General features: G+C 36.9%; 1 protein-coding gene across 3 annotated transcripts in view; it reads left to right on the top strand.

The window, feature by feature from the left end:
• RSF1 (remodeling and spacing factor 1) overlaps positions 1 to 26,206 on the top strand; it is a 160,114-nt gene that overhangs the window by 65,675 nt on the left and 68,233 nt on the right. For all 3 annotated transcript variants that reach the window (XM_027039859.2, XM_015078860.3, XM_053203735.1), the window contains exons 3-4: positions 20,422 to 20,514; positions 20,957 to 21,162. In XM_027039859.2, coding sequence (XP_026895660.1) covers positions 20,422 to 20,514; positions 20,957 to 21,162 — 299 coding nt within the window. The remainder of the gene's footprint in view (positions 1 to 20,421; positions 20,515 to 20,956; positions 21,163 to 26,206) is intronic.

The following is a 26,206-nucleotide window of genomic DNA, read 5'->3' as shown; positions in this document are numbered from 1 at the left end:
AAGTGTGAGGTAGTATCTCATTGTAGTTTGGATTTGTATTTCCCTGATGATGAGTGATGTTGAGCATTTTTTCATGTGTCGGTTGGCCATCTGGATGTCTTTGGAGAAGTGTCTGTTCATGTCTTTTGCCTGTTTCTTCACTGGAACACATTTCTTACCTCTGGAGACGTGTTGAGTAAGAAGTTGCTGCGGCCGAGGTCAAAAAGGTTTTTGCCTGCTTTCTCCTCTAGGATTTTGATAGCTTCCTGTCTTACACTTAGGTCTTTCATCCATTTTGAGTTTATTTTTCTGTATGGTGTAAGAAAGTGATCCAGGTTCATTTTTCTGTATGTCGTTGTCCAGTTTTCCCAGCACCACTTGCTGAAGAGACTGTCTTTATTCCATTGGATATTCTTTCTGGCTTTGTCAAAGATTAGTTGGCCATACGTTTGTGGGTCCATTTCTGGGTTCTCTATTCTGTTCCATTGATCTGAATGTGTTTTTGTGCTAATACCATAGTGTCTTGATAATTACAGCTTTGTAATATAGCTTGAAGTCCAGGATTGTGATGCCTCCTGCTTTGGTTTTCCTTTTCAAGATTGCTTTGGCTATTTGGGGTCTTTTCTGGTTCTATACAAATTTTAGGATTGTTTGTTCTAGCTCTGTGAAGAATGCTGGTGTTATTTTGATAGGGATTGAATTGAATGTGTACATTGCTTTGGGTAGTATTGACATTTTAACAATATTTGTTCTTCCTACAAAGGAAGAGGAAAATATTTTTTGTGTGTCTTCTTCAATTTCTTTCATAATTTTTCTATAGTTTTTAGTGTATAGATTTTCACCTCTTTGGTTAGATTTATTCCTAGGTATTTCATGGTTTTTGTTGCAGTTGTAAATGGGATCGATTCCTTGATTTCTTTCTTTTTTTTTTTTGTTTGTTTTTTTTTTTTTCATTTATTTTTGACAGAGAGAGAGCGAGAGACAGAGCATGAGTGGGGAAGGGGCAGAGAAAGAGGGAGACACAGAATCCGAAGCAGGCTCCAGGGTCTGAGCTGTCAGCACAGAGCCCGACACGGGGCTCGAACTCACAGACTGCAATATCATGACCTTAGCCGAAGTCAGACGCTCAACCAACTGAGCCACCCAGGCACCCCTTGATTTCTCTTTCTGTTGCTTCATTATCGGTGTATAGGAATGCAACTGATAAGAAGAACATTTATAATCAGTTTTTTGAAAGGGAGTACTTTGGATTCCAATTAAGCACACCTTTATCTACCTCCCCCCAAATAATTCCATTTTTCTCAATATACCTGTATTTCAAAAAAATTGAACTAAATTATTATTATATTATGTATAGCATATAACATGAGATATGACATAGTGTGTCATATTTAATATAACATATTGCTATTATATTTATAATCTTAGGGGCACCTGGGTGGCTCAGTTGGTTGAGTGTTCGACTTCGGCTCAGGTCATGATCACACAGTTTGTTGAGTTCAAGCCCTGCATCAGGCTCTGTGCTGACAGCTCAGAGCCTGGAGCCTGCTTTGGATTCGGTTTCTCCCTCTCTCTCTCTGCCCGCCTCCCCCACCCCCCTGGCTTGTGCTCTGTCTCTCAAAAGTAAATACATGTTAAAAAAATTTTTTTTAATTTAAATTTTATCAGTAAAAATCGTAGGAAATGTTTTCTCTGTTGATACATAAGTACCTTTGTAAAATCCTTGATTTATTCTCTTGGCCCAGAAAACCTAAATACTTGTTATCTGGCTGTTTTCAGAAAACGTTTGCTGACCCTTGATACACATCATACCTAGCACAGTGCTTGGCACATAGGGGTTTAATAATTATTTGTTGAATGAACACAAAGCCAAGTTACCAACCGCAAGGTCTCTCTGAGTTTATATCCTGAAAAACAATGAAATTCTGTTCATGGCAATGAGAAAGAAATCCTTCAGTTATTTTAAAGAGAAACATTATAATTACTTTTTTATCTTCAGTCACTAGGAATGGACATTTTATATGATACCAGATATAGTATGGACACTGGGTATAATCAATAATAGTTTTATTATATGTATTTATATAAAGTTATTAGTTATATTGTAGCTTTTCTACAGCTTTTCTTCTTAGATTTGAAAATAGAATTTAAAAATCTAAGTACAAATTCTCCTGTGGCCAAAAGCAGTGTTAGGGATTTTTTCTTTAGCCATTCTTCTGTCTGCATCATTAAGAGGGCTGTTGATAGTCCAGGGGAGGAGCTGGCAAACTACAGCTCGCTGCATGGTTCTGTGAATAAAGTTGTACTGCAACATGGCCGCACCTGTTCGTTTGCATATATCTGTGACTGCTGTCATGCTACAGTGCTAGATTGAGTAATTCATTTAATAGAGAATGTATGGTCTGCAAAGCCTAAAATATTTACCATTGGCCCTTCGCAGAACAAGTGTCATATCTAGTCTGGAAGGCACATCAACCATTTATTTCTCTTAGATCTATCCTTTATGAAATTAGAATACCAGAAAGTTACATGGTATTTAGCAGCTGGGTAGGTAAAAAGGACCTGAATGAGCAAGAAATACATCTGTACCTACTGCAGAACTACTTTTGTCTGTTTTTTATTATTTCTTTTATCAGTTGTCTGCTGGTTCATAAGCACATAAAGAACTCTGTCCATCTTTTTGACTGCCATTTACCTAGCTCCAAGCACACTGAATGACTGAATGAATATATTGGAGTGATGTCTCATCAGTAAGTTTCCTTCACAGTTTATCACTAGAAAAAATTTTATATATACTCATTCCCATAGCTCTAACTCTAGCTTAAGCTTTATACCAGATTATGGACATCTCCGTTTATATCCAGCTGACTGCCTGTTGAACTGGTGTCAGACAAACAAATCAAACCCAACATGTCTGAAGTCAGATTCATTCTCTTCCATCCTCATACCTCTTGTATATACTGAATCCATGATGTGTTCATGTTACCACCAACATTCTGAGCCCAAGCCATGGTTCTGGCCTTGTCCCAAAACCTTCCTTCCCCACACCCAAACAGTAGCCAAGTTCTTTTGTTTTTTTCTCCTTTTTATTTCTCAGATTTGTTTTCTACTCATCCTTATTTCCATGGCCTAATTCAGGACATTATCATTTCTTGCCTGAAACTTCACCTTCTAATTGGCCTCCCAGCTTTTAGTCCTGTACCTTTCTATTACTTTCTTCTCAGTGCTACAAGTGACCTTTTAAACAAAAAGGTTTGTTTATTTATTTAAAAAAATTTTTTTAAGTTTTTATTTATTTTTGAGAGAGAGAGAGAGCACGCGTGCACGGGGGAGGGGCAGAGAGACAAGGGGACAGAGGATCCTGAAGTGGGCTGTGTGCAGACAGCAGAGAGCTCGATGTGGGACCTGAACTCAAGAAGTGTGAGATCATGACCCAAGCTAAAGGCAGACACTTAACCGACTGAGCCACCAAGATGCCCCTAAACACAAAGGTTTAAAAGTGAGTATTATAGGGATGCCTGGGTGCCTCAGTCAGTTAAGCTTCCAGTGACTCTTGATTCTGGCTCAGGCTCAGGTCATACTCGCAGCTGTTCATGAGTTTGAGCCCTGAGTCGGGCTCTGAGCTGACTGTGCGGAGCCTGCTTGGGATTCTCTGTCTCCCTCTCTCCCTGCCCTTCCCCTGGTCACTCTTTCTCTCTCTCTCAAAAATAAATAAATGTTAAAAAAAAAAAAATGTAAATGTGACTATTCACTTTCAGAATTTTTTGGTGTTTCAGATTCACTCAAAAATCTGAACTCTGTCATAGTATTCAGTGCTCTTAATGGTTTAGCCACTTCTCTTCACCATATCTAATGACATTCTCTCCTGTGTACCCTACTCATATTCTGTGCCGTTCACAGAACATGCTGTCTTTTTCATTCCTCAGAATTTTTGCATATATTGTATTTTCTTCCTGAAATACCTTCCTACTAACTTGTTTTCCTGGCAAGCTTAATTTACCCTTTTAATCTCAGCTCAAATATTACTTTCTCTTTAAGATCTTCTCCCGGGAAGATGTTCTTTCACAGATTTATATGTAAGTCCATTATAGAAACTGTCATACAGTTTTTACCTTGAATGTACTGGTATTATGTACCAGGCACTGTGTTTAATACTTAACTTTACATAGCTCACCTTTGAAATACTTTCTTTTATGCACAAGGAAATTGATTTTGAGAAGTGAAATACCTTGTTCAGTCTCACATTGCTAGAAATGACAGAGCCAGCATTCAAACCCAGGACTTTATGAATCTAGTGCTTCAAAATACCACTAATATTGCCCCTCCTGTTTGTCTTTTATGTAGATTGTAAGCATCTTGAGTGCTTTTTTCATCTTTTATGCATCAGTTTTAGATGAATTGATCACTTAGACAGTTTCAGTTTTCTTTCGGTTGGCTGCTCATAAGCTTAACTCGGTATTTACTTCTTAGTTGTATTCCTTAGCTACATTAGGTAGTTTTCTGATGGAACTTTTACCTTACCTGTTTTTACCTTTTTATATTTCTCTTAGTGGCGTCATTGTGCATAATCTATAATGGAAACCTGCTTCTTTTCCTTTTGAAGTCAGTAGAATATAATTAATGTAAAATTCTATATAAATCCAGAGCGAATATCTGGCACCTGCCAGGTTCTGTGGCTCATAGCTGATGTTACCAATCTAAGTTTTTTCTGCTAAGCCTAGTCTAAGCAGAGTATACTGCTATCACAAATCACTCGGCATTGGCATCTGTTTGTCATCTCTTTTTAGTATCTCCCTCAAACAGTTGAACTAAGACCTGTAGAATGAGCAGAAATTTGTTCAGAACTTACCGTAGCTTAGCTTCACTGCAATATAAAGTACCTAGAGAAGTGAGTGGAAGCCCAGGGATCATGTGGAAAGAAGTTATGGTGATAATCCAACCGAGCAATGAAGAGGCCTGAGTTAAGGTTTTGTCAGTAAGGATGGAAAGAAGAGAGTGGATGTGAGAGCTGTTTGGAAGGTGGAATCAGTAAGTCTTGGTAACTGATAGAGAAAGAGAGAGGTGTCTAGCAACAGGGCAACCGAGACCATTCATTGTATTTCCATGTGCTATGCTTGCTGACATATATTCTCCAAGATCATCCAGAGTGTAAAGGAACTCGAAAATCTAGCTGGTGGAAATTTAAGGTGGAATTACCCCTCCTAAAAATAATTCCAGTGAATGGAAATTGAAACTACCAGTTCTGCTAGGATCTGTTAAGTCCTTGCTTAGTTGGATAGACCTTGGCCTTATTGAGCTTCACATTCCTTTTTTGCTGGGTGAGTCACAAAGAAATTTCTCTGCAAGTGAAGTCTCCGTGAAACTCCTATTTCCTTTGCTTGTTATTGACTTTAGATACCACATGAGCAATTTTACACCCCTCAGCCGTGGATAATGAATGTCAAAACATGTTAGGGGCGCCTGGGTGGCTCAGTCGGTTAAGCGGCCGAGTTCGGCTCAGGTCGTGATCTCGCGGTCCGTGAGTTCGAGCCCCGCGTCAGGCTCTGTGCTGACAGCTCAGAGCCTGGAGCCTGTTTCAGATTCTGTGTCTCTCTCTCTCTGACCCTCCCCCGTTCATGCTCTGTCTCTCTCTGTCTCAAAAATAAATAAACGTTAAAAAAAATTTAAAAAAAAAAACATGTTAATAAACAGGTATCTTCCTTCAGCAAATTCAGTGCCTGTGCTTTGGCTCTCCTACAGCTCTGCCTCCTGCCCAAAGACCACCATATAACAAACAATAATGGGAAAGCCAAGTTTTAATAAATTATCCTTTAAGTGAAATCACAGTTGATTTGCTTTAGCTGCAGAGTAGTTTCTAGGAGACAGTGTTAATTTATTATTGCTGTTTTTCTTTGATTCTGTGATTTCTTCAGTGCATGCCGCACTAATGATTTAGAGACGAGTTTTGAAAGAAAAAAGAGGTACTATTATGTTGAATGTAATCATTGATCTTGAAAGGCTCTAGATTTTATGAAATGTTAAAATATAAAAATAAATAATGTTTTTGAGAATAAGCAAAGAGTTTTTTTCTGGGGCTTAATACTTGAGGGATATTGACACGGAGTAGAAGAGAACCTAATGTGTCTCTTTTGGGGTATTTCCCCCCTCATCATAAAGTTACCTCATTCGTTTATCCCTCAAAAGTAAAGGGAAGATAAAGGGTATCTCTGTCCCTTGGTCTCAAATAACAGGTTTAGAAATCTTTTGAAAGTGAATAAACTTGGCAGTAGATGGCCTTAATCTAAATGGCTATGTCAGAAAGACCCATTGTTTTCACTCCTTGGGATGATTGTTGTCTGTTGTTAGCAAGTCATCTGTCATGTGTTAATTTGGTCATATTTTGACAAGCATTATATATTTCTCTACTGTTATATTTGTTTTTCAAAACTAAGGTTGTTATCTTTAGTTTTTATTTGTCTTGTTAATATGTTAATTGGTGTTTTCTTTTTTATTGAGGTACAATTCTTGTAACATAAAATTTACCATATTAAAATATATTCCTTGCTGGGGCGCCTGGGTGGCTCAGTTGGTTAAGCGCCCGACTTTGGCTCAGGTCATGATCTCACAGCTCCTGAGTTTGAGCTTTGTGCTGACAGCTCAGAGCCTGGAGCCTGCTTCAGTTTCTGTGTCTCCCTCCTCTGCCCCTTCCCCACTTGCACTCTGTCTATCTCTTTCTCTCAAAAATAAGTAAATATTAAAAAATAAAGTATATTCCTTGGTTTTTAGTATATTGTTGTGTAGCTACAATCACTGTGTAGTTCCAGAACTTTTCCATTACCCCCAAAATAAACAATGGTCCCAGTCACAACCTCCCCCCCCCCCCCCCCCAGTCCTCTCGTAACCACTAATGTACTTCTCTCTCTATGGATTTGCCTATTCTGGACATTTCTTATAAATGAGAATCATAAAAATATGTGGTGTTTTGTGTTTGACTTCTTTCATTTAGCATAATGATTTCAGGGTTTACCCATATTGGAGCTTGCATCAGTATTTTAATATCTTTTTATTGCCAAATAGTATACCGTTGTATGGATAATACCACATTTTATTTATCCATCATCAGTTAATGATCATTTGGAATTTTTTCCCTTTTTGGCTATTCAGAATAATTCTGTGCACATTAAGTAACTTACAAGTTTTTGTATAACCCTGTATTTTCATTTCTCCTCTGTGTATACCTAAGAGTGTAATTGCTGGGTCATATGGTAATTTTATGTTTAGTTTTTTGAGGAAATACCAGACTTTTTTATTGCTGCTGTACCATTTTACCTTCCTACCAGCAATTTATGAATGTTTCAATTTCTCCAAAACTTAGAACTTACTATATACTGGGTCTTATGCTGTTTTACATACATTATCATTTCATTCAAAACACACCTGAGATCCTGGTAAATTATAAACTACTTCCAAGGTCATGTAGATAGATGCTGAAGCAAGGATTGAACACAAGTTTGTCTCATGCCACAGCCTGAATACCTAATGGAAAGCATTTTACGTATTGGAAAGTATTTTCACATACTTCTAACTTTGTAAAATGTTACTTAAAGAGTACCATTTACTCTGTGGTAAGGTGTGAGCAGCCGTAGTTTATGCTCATAACTTGAGTTGCATGTGATGTAGAAAGAGTTGGATATCTAATAGGGGAAAATAAGAACTCTGCTAATTATTACATGTGTACGTTCAGTTAAGTTACTTAATTCTTTGAACCTTCTGTTTTCTCATGCAAGTAAATGTGAATATTCTCACTAGTGCCTTTTCAAATAGTTGGAAACTGGTAAATGTTTTTTAAGTAATAATAATAATAATAATAAATTAGAGAAACAACATAGTCATTTTAGGGACCTTTTTCCTTTCCTGTAGCTGACATCCTTTTGGAAATTAACAGCAACTTGGGCCAAATTATCTGCTTGTGGATATAGAAGTATTGGGTTTTATTTTCTTTAGTTTTCTGCTGAACTCCAGTGTGACTTCAGGTGGTCCAATGAATGTTTTGTGATAGTAATATACCTGAAGGCCTTTCGGTACAGAAACAATCTGGATTACCTTAATTATGACTGGGAAACCCATTTTGGCAACTCTGCCCTTGAGTAGACTTCAGGAGCCTGCTTCCCTTCTCCAGATATTTTTTTTCAAGTGTGAACACTTGTACTGCTCATGTCCTATCAGTTATATACCCAGAAGTACTGCTGCTTCCTGGCACAGGTATTTACTTAGTAAACATTCCTATAACTTGAATATCAATGTGTTTTCAAATTAATTATTTAAAGATGATAATTTAGAGTTATTTCCCATTGCTCTAGTTCAGCAGATAAACCTAGGAAGTAAAAATAAAATCTCTTAAAGCTTCCTAATTATAAAATATTACTACCATTGAAAATTGTTCTTGTTCCTGATGTATAGTTGTCCTTATTCTTGTCTAAGCTGAAAATGAGAGGATGGAGTATATAAGATTTATGTAGTATTTTAAAAATTTCTTTGTCACCTATAGGATGATATATGTATTTTTTTTTTGAAATTGACTGGCAGAATGCAAGATACCTACCTCATACCATATGCAAAAATTAAATTGTATCAACAAACTAAATAAAAGAGGTGAAGCTCTTAGAATAAAACCTCTTAGAATCTAACCTCTTAGAATAAAACACAGGGATAAATCTTCATGACCTTAGATTTGGCATAGATTTTTAGATATGAAACCAAAATCATGTGAACAAGAGAAAGATGAATTGGACTCCATCAAAACTAAGAATTTATGCGTCAAAGGACATGATGAAGTGCAAAGACAACGTACAGAATGGGGGCAAATATTTGCAAATTATATAACTGATTAGAATTTAACATCCAGACTACGTAAGAAACTTCCAAAATTCAACAACAAAAAGATAACTCAATTTAAAAGTGAGTAAAATATTTGAATAGACATTTATCCAAAGATACACCAAGATTAATAAATTAGCATGTGAAAAAGTATTCAAACAGCATTAGTCTTTGTTTGGGAAATGCAAATCAAAACTACAGTGAGTTGTCACTTTATACCTAATAGAATGGCTATTTTTTTAAAAAAGGAAAATAAATGTTGGTGACGTTGTGGAGATATTGAATCCTTTATATGCTCCTGATGGGAATGCAAAATGGGGCAGCTGCTGTGGAAAACAGTTCAGCAGTCCTCAAAAAGGTAAACATAGAATTGCTGTATGACCCAGCAATTCCACTCCTAGCTATATACTCAAAAGAATTGAAAACAGAGACTCAGATACTTGTATGCCAATGTTTATTGTAGAATAACTCCTAATAGTCAAAAGATTGAAACTACCCAGTTATCATTCAACAGATAAATGCCTAAACAAAATGTAGTGTATTCATACAGTGGAATATCTTTCATTCCTAAAAAGGAATGGTTTTCTTATACTTGCTACAATATGTATAAACCTTGAAAATACAAGGTTACGTGAAAGAAGCCAGGCAAAAAAGGACAAATATTGGATGGTTCTACTTACATGAACTATGTAGAGCAGGGAAATTCATAGAGACAGAAAGTATATATGTTACCAAGTGCTGCAGGGTGGGAGGAGAGTGGGGAGTTACTGCTTTGGGTTAAAGAGTTTCTGTTTGGGTGATGAAGTTTTGGAAGTAAAAAATGGTAATGGTTATACAACATTGTGAATGTAATTAATGCCACTGAATTGTACACTTAATGGTTAAAATGGCAAATTTTATTTTTTAATTGTATTCAATATATAATTTATATAAAAACTCTCCAAACTAAAATTTTAGAGTGCAGCCGTCAGGGAATTTTCTTTAGATCTAGCAGTAACCTTAGCTTCAGCATATTCATGAATACTGTCATGTTGGATACAGAAGCATGCATAAAAAGGGAAGCCATTCAGTATGGTAGAAGGTTTATTAACCTTAAAAAAATAAAACTGTCAGTTATTTTACCAGCAAAAATGTGTTTGTTAGGGAATAGCAGAGAATTGCAGTTAAGGACAAGCAAACTGGGTAAGTCCAGGCAACAAAGGAGAGGACCTCCTTATAAAGAGGGAAGGAGGTGTTGGGAGGGACTATTACAAACTTTTGGGAATCCTAAACTGAGAATTTGTAGTTCATTGGCTGAGTTGTGACAGTCTCTCATGGGCTAGGCTGTTTCCTGGCAAGAGGAAAACCTTTCTTCCTGCTGGAGTCGTAAAATAGTACATGTTCCATCCTCAAATGACTAGTGGTAGGACATGAGGGCTTCCCCTTCTGGCCTCCTGACTCCGTTTTAAATGAGGTTAATTACCCAGAAAGTAGAAGTAAGAAATTAAAACATGTCAAACATCAATAATTTTACTTAAATCTTAGACATTCATATATATGTATATTCACATATATATTCATATATATGTATATATATACACATATATATACATATATATGAAACAGAAACGTCATGAAACAATGTTTATGTACCGTTGGAAGAACACTGATCTTTCTATTTTTTTAAATTTTTATTTATTACTATTTTTTTATTTCAGAGAGAGCCCATGTGAGCAGGAGAGGGGGTAGAGGGAAAGTCAGATGCTCAACCCATCAAGCCACCCAGGCACCCCAGTGCTGATCTCCTTTCTACCAGCTCTTAGTTCCTTCTGTTTCTCCTTTTGTTCCAGTTGGTTCTTGTGGTCATTCACTAGAACCATTGTTAGGTTTGAATTTATATAAGGAAGCTGTAGCACAGTGAGTATCTGATGGCATCTTCCTTACCTCTTTTTCTAGCAGCAACACCTCCATTTTATAGGTGAAGATACTGAAATTCAAAGAGTTAATTGACTCAACAAAATCTGACTGCAGATATGGAGAGCCAGGATTTGAATCTCAACCAATATGACACTAAAGCCTCATTTCCCTTTTTATCTAGATTTCTGGTGTAAAGCAGATTACTTGGAAAGAGGCACTTAACAATCACACTTTTTCCAGTTTAATTACATTTTAGGTATATGGTTATTCTTACCCATGAATATAAAATAGCTATGATAGAGATTTTATTTTTCCTGCTAGATTTATTTCACATATTTTCAGTGTACCGTTTCCTTGACCAAGACTTCAGAATAGGCTACTTTTAAGAGTACCCTTTCAACTGTTTGCCATGTGTGAATGCACCCAATTTATAAGTTAACTGAGATTCCAGCTGCCTGTCCAATCCTGAGCTCCTTTAGCAGGAGTTGTAGTATCTTATTTATCCTGGTGTTAAGCACATTGTCTGGGACAGAGTACATTGCTGATAAAATGTGAAATGAACTAAATAATTACTATATGCCTGTGCTTTTTCTGTTGGGGTTTTGGTTTTCTTTTGATTTTTGAAACCAGGTTGCTTGAGAAATCTTGCCATCGAAATATTTCTTATATATTTTAAGGAATTAAACATCCGTCCTATACAACTCTTAATACATTCTTGTAGGCAGTATTCCCAAATATCCCATAATAACAGCTAATTCTCAATAGTTATAGCAAAGAACATTGACAGTAAATACTTATTGAGTGTCCACTATCACAAGCTCCTCTACCTAATAGGTACTATCGAAAATAGAAGAATCAGACCTGTATTTGCTTTCAAAAATCTTGTAGTTTTACAGGATACCCACCTCAAATGAAATTATGTGAGTTATATTGTAAATAGTAAAAACACATATTAAACATGAAACTTACTGCTTTTCTAAGATACATGCACTAACAACCCGAATCTACCTCTCAAGTAGCTTAGCTCAAGCTTCATCTCCTTTTGTGTGAACTGTTACAAAACAGGCTTTAGTGGGTCTCCTTGACCTCAGACTCTATCATCCTGTCTTTTGCACAGCACAACAGAACTATTTTTTTAAAAAAAATTTTTTTTAACGTTTATTTATTTTTGAGGCAGAGAGAGACAGAGCATGAACGGGGGAGGGTCAGAGAGAGAGGGAGACACAGAATCTGAAACAGGCTCTAGGCTCTGAGCGGTCAGCACAGACTCACGGAGTATGAGATCGTGACCTGAGCCGAAGTCGGCCGCTTAACCGACTGAGCCACCCAGGCACCCCACAACAGAACTATTTTTTAAATGGTGCTTCCAAACGCTTGTCTTGAACCCCCATATTTATGAGCCATGACCTACTTTCACGCTCCCTTTGCTTACAGCCTTGTCTGTGCCCACTCCCATCCCCAAGCACTCATGATCTAGGGCTTTAGGGCTCAGCAGAAAGAACTCCTGTCTTCACCTTCACATTGACAGGACATACCAGCATCACTCACATCCCCTTGGCTTTGCATATTGTTTTTTTTTTTCTTCTTGAAATTCTCTTTTTACCTCCTTGTCTTGTAAAACCTATTCATCCTTCAGGTCCTAGCGTAAAAGTCACCACTTAAATAGAACCTTACCCTTGAGTTGTTGCAGTTGATCTCCTTTTATCCATCAGCTGAATTAGCGTTTTTTGCCTCTATATTTTTGTAGTAGTTGATAGATATATTAGTTACTCAGTTTGTAGATAGCTCACTGACTACTTTTCCTCCTGTAATTATTTGTTTACATCTCTCTCTCTCTCTCTCTCTCTCTCTCTCTCTCAATTCTGCACTTCTTAAAGCAGAAATTTGCCCTCTCAGTGCTTACTATGTTCAGTAAATGTTTGGTTTAGCCCTCTAAAAATAATACTTAAAACCATTGGACACATTTAAGTATTAGGTCAGGGATACTTGGTGAGAGGTAATTTGAGTGTAAAGAATGGAACTGTGGATGCCTGGAGGCTCAGTCGGTTGAGCTTCTGACTCTTGATTTTGTCTCAGGTCATGATCCCAGGGTCATGGGATTGAGCCCCACATTGGGCTCCGCACTCAGTGTAGAACCTGATTTTCTCTCTCTTCCTTCCCTCTCTCTTCCTCTCTCCCCCCCCCCTCTCCCTCTCTCTAAAAAAAATAAAAGACCTAGAAAGTTTATAATTCTCAGTCTAGCCTTTGGTCACAGCTCTGTTGGTGACAACTGACCTAATTGGTATCCTAAATATATACTGATTTCACCATAAATGATTATAGATAGTAATTACTATTTCTTTCCTTCCTTGGGAAAAGCCCGTAACTTCCCGAGGATAGGAGTACACACATCTAAGGCTTGTGAGAATTGACTGCGTTAATATTTTTAGCAATAACAACAGTACTTGGTACATAGTAAACATGCAATAAATGTTAGCTGTTATGGGGCACCTGGGTGGCTCAGTCAGTTGAGTGTCTGACTTTTGATTCGGCTCAGGTCATGATCCCAGGGTTGTGCGATTGAGCCATATTGGGCTCCGTGCTGAGCATGGAGCCTGCTTAAGATTCTCTCCCTGTGACCCTCTGCCCCACTCGTGCTCTCTCTCTAAAATAAAGTAAAATAAAAATTTGTTACTGTTATTCTAGTAAGAATTTTTAATGTTCTTAAAGATGTATAATGTTAGCTGGTAGTTAATGTTGGTTAGTCTAAAAGAATGTTTAAATTAAAGTAAAAGCATTATTTGTTGTGTCTTTCATTTATGTATCAGATGTTTGTTTTGTATCTGCTGTGTGTCTCATACTTAGTTACAAACTTGGGGTATGAAGATGAGTTGACTTCTCAGCTTAGCTGTAAAATTCTTTTTGACTCAGATTTGAAAAGGTTTGAGTAAAGATTGTATGATCCACTGGAAAGAACTCTGAACCAGGAGTCAAAAGCTTCAAGTCTTGGCTCAGTCACTGACTTTAAGTGAGATACTTCTTAGATGATGTATATATCACCTCAAACTCATTAGGTACAAAACATCTCTTGTTAACTCCCTTCTCTTGGGTATTGTCTTAATACTTTCATTAAAAGCACTTTTATCCTTCCATTTGTTCAAGCCAAGGATTGTAGATGTCACCTTTGTTTTTCCTTTCCAGTCACTCTACATATCTGTTCCATTAAAAGTCCTGATGATTCTGTCTCTAAAATACAGCTTCTTCTTTCTGTTCCTACTACTGCCACCACAGTCCATGACATTATTATCTCTTGCCTTAAAATTGGTTTCTCAGTTTCCATTTTGTCCATTTTTTTTCCAGCAGCTAATTTTGAACATACATCAGATTTTGTTATTCCTCCATTTAAAATCTACCAGTGGCCTCCCACTGTATTTGAAATAAAATCTTAATTCCTTACCCTGGCCACCATAATTTTGCCCTTGCTTACCTTTTTAACCTTATCTTCTGCTACTTTACCCTTTATTCTGCTTCATTTACACTTTATTTTCTGTTTTTTTAATATATCAAACTTTAAGACCTTTGTGCTAGCTTGTTTCTTCTGCCAGGATCTGCATTTCTACTCCAGATCTTCTTGTGGCTGATTTCTGTTTTTTCAGTCATGTCTCAGCTTCTTGTGTCAAATGTCAATTTTTTTTTTTTAAGTTAGAGCATGGGTGGGGAGTGGTGGAGAGGGAGAGAGAGAATCTCAAGCAGGCTCCACACTCAGTGCAGAGCCTGACAACGGGCTCAATCCCCCAACCCTGGGATCATGACCTGAGCTGAAATCGAGAGTTAGATGCTCAACTTACTGAATCACCCACGTGCCCCAAATGTCAACTTTTTAAATGTGAGGCCTTTTCTGAGCACCTAATCAGAGTAATAATCAAACTTTCTCTAGGACATTACTCTATTTTATTTTCAATGTAGGATTTGTGTCTACTTAATGTTTTCTTATTTTTACCTGTTTGACTACCTCTTAGAATATAAGCTTCATGGTAGCAGGTTGTCTGTCTTCATCATGGTATCCCAGCCCCTTGACTAGTTCTTGCCATAGAATATTCACTCAGTGAATATTGGTGGAATCACCAGATAAATGAATCTCTTTAAACTTCATGTTTCTTAATTATAAAATAAAGATTTCCATCTGAATGGTATCTGATGATCCTTCCCCCCAAAGCCAGACACTAGTTAAAAGGCAGTAAAGACATGGGGTGCCTGGATGGCTCAGTCAGTTAAGCGTCTGACTTCAGCTCAGGTCATGATCTCCCACTCCGTGAGTTTGAGCCCCGCGTTGGGGTCTGTGCTGACGGCTCAGAGCCTGGAGCCTGCTTCAGATTCTGTGTCTTTCTCTGCCCCTCCTCTGCTCATGTTCTGTCTCTCTCTGTCTCAAAAATAAATAAAAACATTAAGAAAAAAAAAAGGCAGTAAAGACAGACTTTATTCACTAACTGTTGTGGTAGAAGAAGGAGCTGAGCTCAATTCCATTTTGCCCAGAGGTGACTGGCCTTTTAAAGGGAGACTAAGGGTTTTGGGAGGTGGAAATGAGAGATGAAAAAGGGGTTAGGGAAATGAACAGTTATGAAAAGTAGGTGTGAGGGTCAGTCAGGCAACCTGATTAGGCCTTCTGTGCCTGCTAACTATGAAAGATAAACTTTTCTACCCTCCCACAGTGTCTGGGAGGTCCTATATCCTTCCTGATGACTACAAATCAAAGGAATGGCTTTCAGGTCCTTGAGAAAGACACTGTTCTAGGAGATACATATACATCTCAAAGGGACAGAGGAAAGATTTATAGTTGTAAGGTGTTTATTTTTTGAATAAATGGAAAAGGGAATTCAGGGACAAAGAATAGGGTTGGCTGGAACACATACTAAATTCTTTTGGAAACCCTGAGTTTTCAAGACAGGAGCTCAATGGGAGCAGGGTGATCCCAGAGACATGTCCTGAGACTGCTAGAAGCCACGTTAGAATTTGATTTCGTCTCTTAATGTACTGGATGTTCATGCTGAGGGTTTTTGCAGTTCTCTCCCCCTGCTGCATAGCTCCCCCTTTTAATCCCTTATGTTCTAAGTTCAAAAAAAGCAGGATTTTTCAAAAATGACTCTTAAGATTAGTCTGTTCATGATCTCACTGAGATAAATTCCATGTATTTGCTGTGTAGGCATGTGAAACCACCTCTTCTGTAAATATTGAGATGTTGTGGCCTTTAAATCCACCCCCTCCCCGCTCCCGCCTGTTGCCAACCTCAACCTTGTTTTTCTGTAAGTTAGGAGGAAAAGACAGGCTTGGGGTATTGGAGTGTCAGCAGGCTGGTGGCCAAGTGTCCTCCCAGGCTGAATGGCATTGATTTCATGTGTATATCAGAAAGGCCATCTTTAGGCACCATACAGGGGATACAACTGGATATGACCTCTCATTAACCAGATTAGAGAATCAAACATAAAATCAGTATGATAGAATAATAACTTAAAGAGTGATAAATATGAACATTGTATAGAAATGTTCATGTTTTGGATGCTAGAACATTCTCTAAAGAGAAATTGCATGCAAAACCAAATTACATTTACAAGGCTATTTGGTCAGAATCAAGTTGGATCCTAGGGAGTTAATATGAATTACCAACCTAGTGAGGATCCCCTTGCTTCCAAGCAATGCAGGCTGGCTGGGTCCTCAGACCCAGAGGGTCTTCCAGGACAGCCAAGAGGGTCCTTGGCTTTGCATGGTGTAGAAATCAAATGTAAACCAAGAGGAAGTGAGAGCAGAGTGTATTCAAGACATAGAGTGCAGATACAGACAGAGCATCTGGGAGACTCAGAAAGGAAAAGAGAGTGAGCCTTGTCTTTGCTTGGGGTCTGGGTTTGTATTGAGGATTGTGCTCTGGTGCACAAATCTTCTCTGGCATCTGGGAACAGGTGTTCTCCACAAGTCACTTGTGCACTGGAGCCGGGGGTCTTAATGAGTCAGTGGTCTTGGAAGACACTCATGATGACCTTGCCTGGTCACTCCTTAGATGTTATCTATTATACTGGAAAGTTTCCAAAGAAATTATTAATTCCTTGACCTTTACAAGGAGGACATACGTTATCTGTTTTATAAGGCATGTAAAAGGCCGGAGTGTTGGTCCTAACAGGAATAGAAGCAGGGAAAAAGGGACTTTTTCATGGAGTCCCTTTAGTTTTCCTGTCTCACAAGGATCCAAGAATAGCTGTCATAGACAGTCTCTGATAGACACAGCTAGTTTCTGGTGCTCTAGCAAATGTTGGCCCATAGGCCAAATCTGTCCTGCTGTCTACTTATGTATAGCTTGAAAACTAAGAGTGGTTTTTACATATTTAAATGGTTGGGAGAATGGTTGACACATATGAAAATTTTATGAATTTCAAATTTCCTTATCCATAAATAAAGTGGTATTGGAACATAGCCAAGTTTACTCATTTATGTATTTTCTATGGTTGCTTTTGCATTAGAACAGCAGAGTTGAATAGTTGAAAAGAGACTGTATGGTCTACAGAGCTTAAATTATTTCCTGTTTGGCCCTTAACAGAAGAAGTTTGCTGACCTCTGATACAAATTTATATGGTCCTGCAGAACTGTTTAAGTGTCATTTAGAGTACTCATTTTTTAACAGTCTTTACTTTGTGATAACAATAGGTAATGGCTATTTGGGTATATCTAATATTAAGTTTCAGGTGTTTTGTTTTTCCTCAAATGGCATAATAATATGTCTACATTGCCCTTAAAGAAGCAAAATGAGTAGCATATTCATATCTGAATATCAGCACAAAAGTTTTGTACCCTAAACTATATAAATAAGGTATGTAAATGAAAGGTAAGTAGTATAAGGCAGAGAGGCCTGTATCTTAATTATCTATTTATCTACTCCTCTTTCACTTTTCTCCCCTTTCACACGGTGAAAGATAATTAAAAGTTGTTCATTTGTATTTGGTATCTGTGACTGCGTGAGCCTTCGTGCTTGGGTTGTTGAGCAGGCATTGGAGCTGTGTCATTCCCAGCCCCTCTCAGATACCGGAGGTGTGCTTCCCCAGACTCAGCCTTACCCATTAAAGATGGTCAACAAACATCCTCTTCTTTTAGGGGCATGGTATACAGCAGAGCACTCACAAGTTATAAGCTGGGTTCTACATTCTTGACTGTCCCTCTGTTTTTTTAAATTGAGATATTACTCACATATCATGAAATGTACGCTTTTAAAATACACAATTCAGTATTTTTTAGTATATTCACAAGGATGTACAGTCATCACCACTATCGTTAATTCTAGGACATTTTTATCACTTGGAAAAGAAATCTACTTATTAGCAATCACTCTGTTCCTCCCTCTACCTAGTCCCTGGCAACTAACTACTAATAAACTTTTTGTCTGTGTGTATTTGACTATTGTGTACATTTCATATACATAGAACCATACAGTATGTAACCTTTCGTATCTGGTTTCTATTACCAAGCTTAATGTTTTTAAAATTTGTCCCTGCTGTAGAAGGTGTCACTACTTCATTCCATTTAATAGCTGTATAAAATTCCATTGTATGTTTATTCATATGTTTATTCATTCGTATGTTTATTCCATTGTATGTTTATCAGTTGATATTTGGATCATTTCCACCGTTTTGCTTTTATAAAAAAATGCCACTATGAACATTTGTACAGGTTTTTGCATGGGCATGTGTTTTCTCTCTTCCTGTATAAATACCTAAAAATGGAATTGCTAAGTCACATAGTAACTCAGTGTTAACATTTTGAGGAACTGATTGGCTTTTTCACAAAGCAGCTGTACCGTTTTACATTCCTGTCAACAACCTGTGCGTTTCAGTCTCTCCTCATCCTCACCAACATTACTATTATTTTTCTTTTTTGATTACAGCTGTCCTTATGGATATGAAGTAGTATTCCATCGTGGTTTTGATTTGCATTTCCCTAATGACTTATGATGATCATACTTTCCTGTGCTTATTGGCCATTTGTATATATTCTTCAGCAAAATGTCCATTCAAATTCTGACTTTTTAGCTATTACATTAGGGTCCTCCCTGTGTAATATTCCAAAAATTTCCTTTTACTTTGTATATCTCAATTTTTTTTTTCTCTCTCTCTACAAAAGATAGTGTTGTCAGTCAGAGACTTACAGTATTCCAGAGAATGGCAACCTTATTCTTCCTTTGTGCCTTTGAAGATCTCCCATTATGCTGTTCCTGGCCATACTGCTTCCCTTATTTTCTTTTTCTATCCTAACAACGATCTCCTATAATTTTATTATACAATCGGTAAAAAAGATGACACTGGTGCTGGATAGGAAAAGGGTAAAACTCCTAGGAGGGCCAGCCCGGTCTTCTTTCTAGGTTGATGTGGTTATATAAGCAATCCCATTTGCCTGTTTATTTTTCTCCTGCCTGCCTATCTAGCCAATTGCATAAGCTCCCAAATAATCTTGTCCCTTGGTTGGTTCTTTTCCTTTGGCCTTCATTATATTCTTCACTCCTTGGATTAGACCAAAGAGCATGAAGTTGCTAGACACTTTATATCATTTTCATGCCTATTTTATAACCTTTAAGATCAATATTATTACTGCTCCCCTTTTATTTCTGAGGAAACTGGCTCACAGAGGTCGTACAGTCCATGGCATTTCTCCTGATTAGTCCTTATTATTGAGTAGTATGGTTATCCACGTCTTTCCTCAGACTGTTACAGTGACTCTGGTTTGCCTGATATGCTTGTATAGGGAGCGAAGCCTAGAAATTTAAGTTAATGCCACATTATAGAAGGTCTCAAATGCCAAGCAATAGAATCTTTACCCATTAAGGACATTTAGTTGGAGAGTGGCTCTGTTAAAAAATATGCATACAGGGGCACCTGGGTGGCTCAGTCAGGTAAGCGTCCGATTCTTGATTTTGGCTCAGGTCATGATCTCACAGTTTGTGGGATCGAGCCCTGCATCGGCCTGCATGGGATTCTCTCCCTCCCTCTCTCTCTGCCCCTTCCCCGCTTGCATACGCTCTCTCTCTCTGTCTCAAAATAAATAAATAAACTTTAAAAAATAGCCTGCAATTTGGCATGCTTTTTGAACCTACTTCTATTCTAGGCATAGTGATAAACTATTGTCCTTACCCTCAAGGAACTTCTAGGTTGTTTTGAAGGGGAATCAGATAATTATTTGCATTTGGGAAAATGTGCCATAAAATGTGTATAATATTCTTGAGAGCAGAGGAGAGAGCTACAGAGATCACTGCTTACCTTAAATTCAGTATTAATCTGGGCGCCTGGGTGGCTCAGTCATTTAAGCATCCAACTTCAGCTCAGGTCATGATCTCGCAGCTCGTGGTTAGAGCCCCATGTTGGGCTCTGTGCTGACAGCTCAGAGCCTGGAGCCTGCTTCAGATTCTGTGTCTCCAGCTCTCTCTGCCTCTCCCCCACTTGCACTCTGTCTCTCTCTCTCTCTCTCTCTCTCTCTCTCTCAAAAATAAATAAACATTAAAAAAATTTTTTTTAATTCAGTCAGTCAGTAGTTAACATTTCTGGTTGATTTGGCTTGGATTGTATTTGTTACAAACTTGTTCCGTTATAAATACATATAAACAAAACAGTTAACATAATTGTGCAACAAAATACCAATGTTAATAGAAATTTTATGTATTAAGATATTAACTTTCTCTTACAGATATGTCAAGAGTTTAATAGCACCTGGGCATGGGAGATGGAGAAGAAGGGCTATCTTGAAATGAGTGTTGAATGCAAACTAGCGCTCTTAAAGGTAATGAATTTATTATCTGTTACAATTATTTTAATTAATTCACTGATAGCCATTTCAAGAAAAATGTGCATAAAAGCTTTAACAGAAAGAATCATTGAAAATTTTATACATAAGGAAATTTTATACATAAGAAAGAAATTTGGGAGACTAATACAAACATAGTGCTTTTGAAATATAACATGATTTTTGTGTCATTGATTACAATAAGCCTATAAACTTATAAAATACTAAAATAAAATGTTAACTTGAAATATATCTTTTTAAATTGGTTATTCCAAACAGGTTGTACAAAAGTGGGGAGAGGATAGGGAAAGATGGATAAACTACATGTATTTTTTTCTGCTCTTGTTCCTGAATCAGTTCTGTGGTTAAACATATCACATTTACTGTGATGGAGAAACATTTATAGAGTATTTTAAGCCATGTTATGACTATTTTCCAGTACCTCTGCGAGTGTCAATTTGATGACAATCTCAAATTCAAAAACATTATCAATGAGGAAGATGCTGATACCATGCGTCTCCAGCCAATTGGCCGAGACAAAGATGGCCTTATGTACTGGTACCAGTTGGATCAAGATCACAATGTCAGAATGTACATAGAAGAACAAGACGATCAAGATGGCTCTTCATGGAAATGCATTGTCAGGTACCTTTTATTGAAGTCTTTTCATGTTTACTTGTGTGTTTCTTTAATCTCTTCTCTATAAGATTATTATCTCTGAGGCTGGGGTGGTCCTTTTTTTTGTGGGTTTGGAGAGTTGTTGGGACCTAGCCTAGTGACCAGCACAATACCCATAGTAGGCACTTAATTATTTGTCAAATAAATAACTACATTTAGCATGGTGGTCCATATTAGCACATGTACGTTATGCTTCAGGAAGGTGGAATCTGACAAATAATAATGTAGCAATAATATGCACAGAAAAACCCATCATTAGGCAACAATACAAGCAAAGTATTACTTGGTTCTTACCTAGCTATAGTTTTCTGTTAGGCATAATTTATTTCATTTGGCCAATTCATCTTGCACTTTAGTATATTTTTAATTTTTGCTATGTATACATTTCTTCATTAGGGTTCTGAAGAAATCTGACAAATATTTTGGGTTTTTGGGGGGGTTTGGGGGGGTTTTTTGGTAGTCCTTTGAAAAAAAAATCTTTGTTCCTTATTTGTGTTTATTTTTTAAAGCTTTTATTTGTAAGTAATCTCCACACCCAATGTGGGGCTAGAACCCACAACCCTGAGATCAAGAGTCACAAGCTTTACCAGCTGAGCTAGCCAGGTACCCTCTTATTTGTATTGATTGATATATTTGGAAACATTTCATGTAAAACCTTAAAATAAAACTTTATTTTTTGGTTAATAAGTGACTCCAGGATCATTATTCAGAATCTTGTGTCTCTAACTTTCTGTTTTTGCAACTTAATTGTTTAGAATTTATTTCACTAGTACCCACATTTTATATTAATTTCAAAGTTATCAGGATCTATAACTAAATCTATAACTAAAGTAGGGAGAACTAGTGGATATATAACCTGACTTATGAAAAACTCCTTTGACTTTTATTCCTCTCTGTTTTTGCTCATTTGAGTTTTAGCAGATTTTTGTTTAGTGGTTATTTATTAGTGTTTTGAAGAGGGAATCTGTGGGAACTTAGAATATTTGTTTGGGTCAGAGAAGCTCAACTTCAGTTCCTTAAGAATTAATGTGAATTGAATGACTTTGTAGGGGCTTGTTTTATAAGCTCCCTTCAATCATACTATAATATAGTCTGGTTCTCCATATAGTTAATTTACTAAACAAATAATCCTGAAATGAAAGTCACTTACCATCTCTCCCTGTGATACATTGAATGAGGTTCTGTTCGTGATGTTCTACCACTTATACTATTTCTTGTATCCACCTTGCATGGTTATTTAAGAAATATTCTCTACTTTGTAGATGAAAAAAATCTGACAGAGAAAAATCATTATTATTATTTCTGATCAGTCATAATGCTTAAAGCAATTTCTAATGTATAGCGTAGATTATACCCTGATGGATGATGTGAGAGAAGTGTTTAGATGATGTGGTTAGAGCTAACTGTGCTTGAATCTGGGTTCCTCTACTTACCATCTGAAGGCAGATTACTTAATTTCTTTGATATTCACTTTTCTGCACTTTAGAATGAGGATGATAGTAAAGTTATTGTGAAGAATATATAAGTTTATATTGCATATCTACTTGTGTAATTAGGTACTATGCTGAGCAATTATGGTTATACTAATGAATAATGTAGCTTTGGGATCTATAGATGGGCTTCAGGCACCTGTGAAATCCCTTATATTATAAATAATAGCTCTTAGTTGTATATAATATATGTGAGATGTGGGGAAGTACCATGGTTTTCCGTAAATTCTCAGTTTGGTCTGTTTATACTTCATATACTTGACATGTTCTGTCACAAGGCATTTTAGTTACCTTTAACTTGATGCAGTAGTACTAATTTTGACAAATGTAGTGAACCGTCTTGTCCATATAGGTCTCTTATTTTTGTGAATGTTGAATGTGAAAAGCATTGTGTTATTCTTGACTGTCACCAAAATTATGATCTTCATTGTCATTAAAATACATTATGTACCCAAAATAATGTGTAGGACATTATCCCACTTGGCTGTAATGACATCCTTCCTGGAGTCTAGTATTTAGATGTGGATGCCTAACTCTAAGAAGAATATTAATATGGTAGAATAAATGCTTTATGAGAAAGACCACAAAGAAGATGATTGAATGAACTAAAAATACTTGATTTAGTAGAAATTTAGGGAGATATAATTATCTTTAAACATTTAAAGGATTGATTTGTGTAAGAGTATTTCTCTCAAGCACTGAGCCAGGATCCGTGGATACAAATTATGGGGAAGTAGAACTGTGCTTACAGAAGTGAGAACATTTGCTTTTTTTATATTGCAGAGAAATTGTTGTCTGAAGACTGATCGATGCTGTCAGAAGCATTTTCTAAACTTGTATGAGTGGAGTTTTTAAGGAGGCAGTAATCTTTTCGGCAAGAAATTCACTTAGAAACTGAGATAATAAATGAAGAGCAAGTAAAGCAAATAGAATTTTGACTTTTTTATTTAATAGATCGCCTTTGGATATTTTTCTTCATTGGTGAATATAATTTTTACTAGTGAAATGAAAAGTCTGCTTCTTTTGTTTAAAACTATTTCTTCGAAGTATTGCTAATTTTCATGGAGATTTCTGGTGTTGGAAATATGTTTCTGTCTCAGTCTTAAAACAAGGTTATGTGACAAAAGTTAGCTCGTCTTTAGAATTCTGAGTTTTTTCTTTTTTTTTTTTTAATCAGACTTTTTTTTTTTAACATTTATTTATTTTTGAGAGAGAGAGAGACAGAGCATGAACGGGGGAGGGTCAGAGAGAGAGGGAGACACAGAGTCTGAAACAGGCTCCAGGCTCTGAGCTGTCAGCACAGAGCCCGACGCGGGGCTCGAACTCACAGACCGCGAGATCATGACCTGAGCCGAAGTCGGTCACTCAACTGACTGAGCCACCCAGGCACCCCTAGAATTCTGAGTTTTTTCAAGCTGTAAGTCAGCCTTTTTTTTTTTTAAGTGTATTTTTATTTTGAGAGAGAGAGAGAGAATGAGTGCACACACAGGCCAGGGAGGGGCAGAGACAGAGGGGGAGAGAGAATCCCAAGCATGCTATCAGTGCAGAGCCTGACACAGGGCTCAGTTTTATGAACCGTGAGATCACGACCTGACCTGAAAACAAGAGTTGGATGCTTAACTGACTGAGCCATCTAAGCATCCCTGTAAGTCAGCCCCTGATAAATTTTAAAACTGAACTTTGCAATTTAAAAATCAAATGGAATATTTTTTTGTAAAAATAGCAATCCATAAAAAAAGAATTTTCTATATTTGATCTTCTTAAAATTTAATACCTAGGCAATATACAGTGTCTGCTTTCAGACCACAAAATGGAATTGAACTAGAAATCAGTAATAGAAAGAGAGCTTTAAAATCTCCACATACTTAGATGTTAAATAATACACTTCTACATAACATGTGGGTCAAAGAAGAAATCTTAAGACAAATTTTTAAATATTTTGAGTTAAATGAAAATGCAGGTACAACTTGTCAAAATTTGTGGTTGAAAATTTGCAGTGAAAGCAATATTTGGAAAAACTTTGCATATAAAACAGGCTTTTTTTTTTTTTTTTAAGATCAACAAGATTGATAAGCCACTAGCCAGCTAACTAAGAAAAAAAGAGTGGACCCAAATTAGTGATATCAGAAATTAAAGAAGGGGCATTACTACAAATCCCAGGGACATTAAAAGGATAATAAAGAAATACCGTGAACAACTGTACACACAAATTGATAACTTAGATGAAATGGACCAATTCCTTAAAAGACATGATCTGCCAAAATTCTCACAAGAAGAAGTAGACAATATGAACAGGCCTCTATCTATTAAATAAATTGGATCAATGATTAATAACCTTCTAAAACAGAAAGCAACAAGCCCAGATGGGTTCACTAGCGAATTCCACCAAACATTTAAGGAAGGAATTAAATTCCCTTCAGTCTCTTTCAGAAGATAGGAGAGGGAATAATGCCTAATTCATTTTATAAGGCCAGCATTACCCTAATAACAAAACCAGACAAAGACATTACAGGAAAGGGAAAGTGTAGACCAGTATCTCTCATGAACTTAGATGTAAAAATCCTTAAAAATTCCTTTTCAACATCGTATTCAAAGTCCTAGCTAATGCAGTAAGAAAAGGAAGTAAGAGATAGATTGGGAAGCAAAAAAGAAAACCATCTTTATGTGCAAATGACATGATCATCTTGTAGGAAATCTGAAAGGGTTAACAACAAACTCTCCTGGAACTTATAAGTGATTATAGCAGGGTAGCAAGATACAAGATTAATAAACAAAATGTCAGTTGCTTTCCTATATACCATACCATCAGTGAATATGTGAAATCTGAATTTAAAAACACAATACCATTTATATTATCTCCCCCAAATTGAAATACTTTGGTATAATACAACAAAATATAAACAAATCTATCTGAGGAAAACTATAAAACTCTAATGAAAAAACCAAAAAAGAACTAAATAAATAGATATTCCATATTTGTGGATATGAGCATTTAATATTGCCAAAACGTCAATTTTTCCCAACCTAAAATCTATAGATTTAATGCAATCGTAATCAAAATCTCTGAGGTTATTTTGTGGATATTGGCAAACTTATTTTAAAATTTATATGAAGAGGGACACCTGGGTGGCTCAGTTGGTTGAACGTCTGACTCTTGATTTTGGCTCAGGTCATGATCCCAGGGTTGTGGGATTGAGCCCCACATCGGGTTCTGCACTGAGCGTGGAACCTGCTTAAGATTCTCTCTCCCTCTACCTGCCTCCCTCTCTCTCTCTCTCTCTCTCTCTCTCTCATAAAATGAAGTTTATATGGAGAGGCAAGAAACCCAAAATAGACAACACATATTGAAGAAAAACAAAATTATAAGACTGACACTACCCAACTTCACGACTTACTATAAAGCTACAGTAATTGAGACAGTGTGGTATTGGTGAAAGAACAGACAAATATAAGGATGCCTGGCTGGTTCAGTTGGTGGAGTATGTGACTCTTCATCTCGGGGTCATGAGTTCGAACCCCAT

Source organism: Acinonyx jubatus, chromosome D1 (assembly GCF_027475565.1).
Source record: "Acinonyx jubatus isolate Ajub_Pintada_27869175 chromosome D1, VMU_Ajub_asm_v1.0, whole genome shotgun sequence".
Taxonomy (NCBI): domain Eukaryota; kingdom Metazoa; phylum Chordata; class Mammalia; order Carnivora; family Felidae; genus Acinonyx; species Acinonyx jubatus.
Note: the sequence above shows the minus strand (reverse complement) of the source record. Positions and strands in the feature narration are given on the sequence as shown.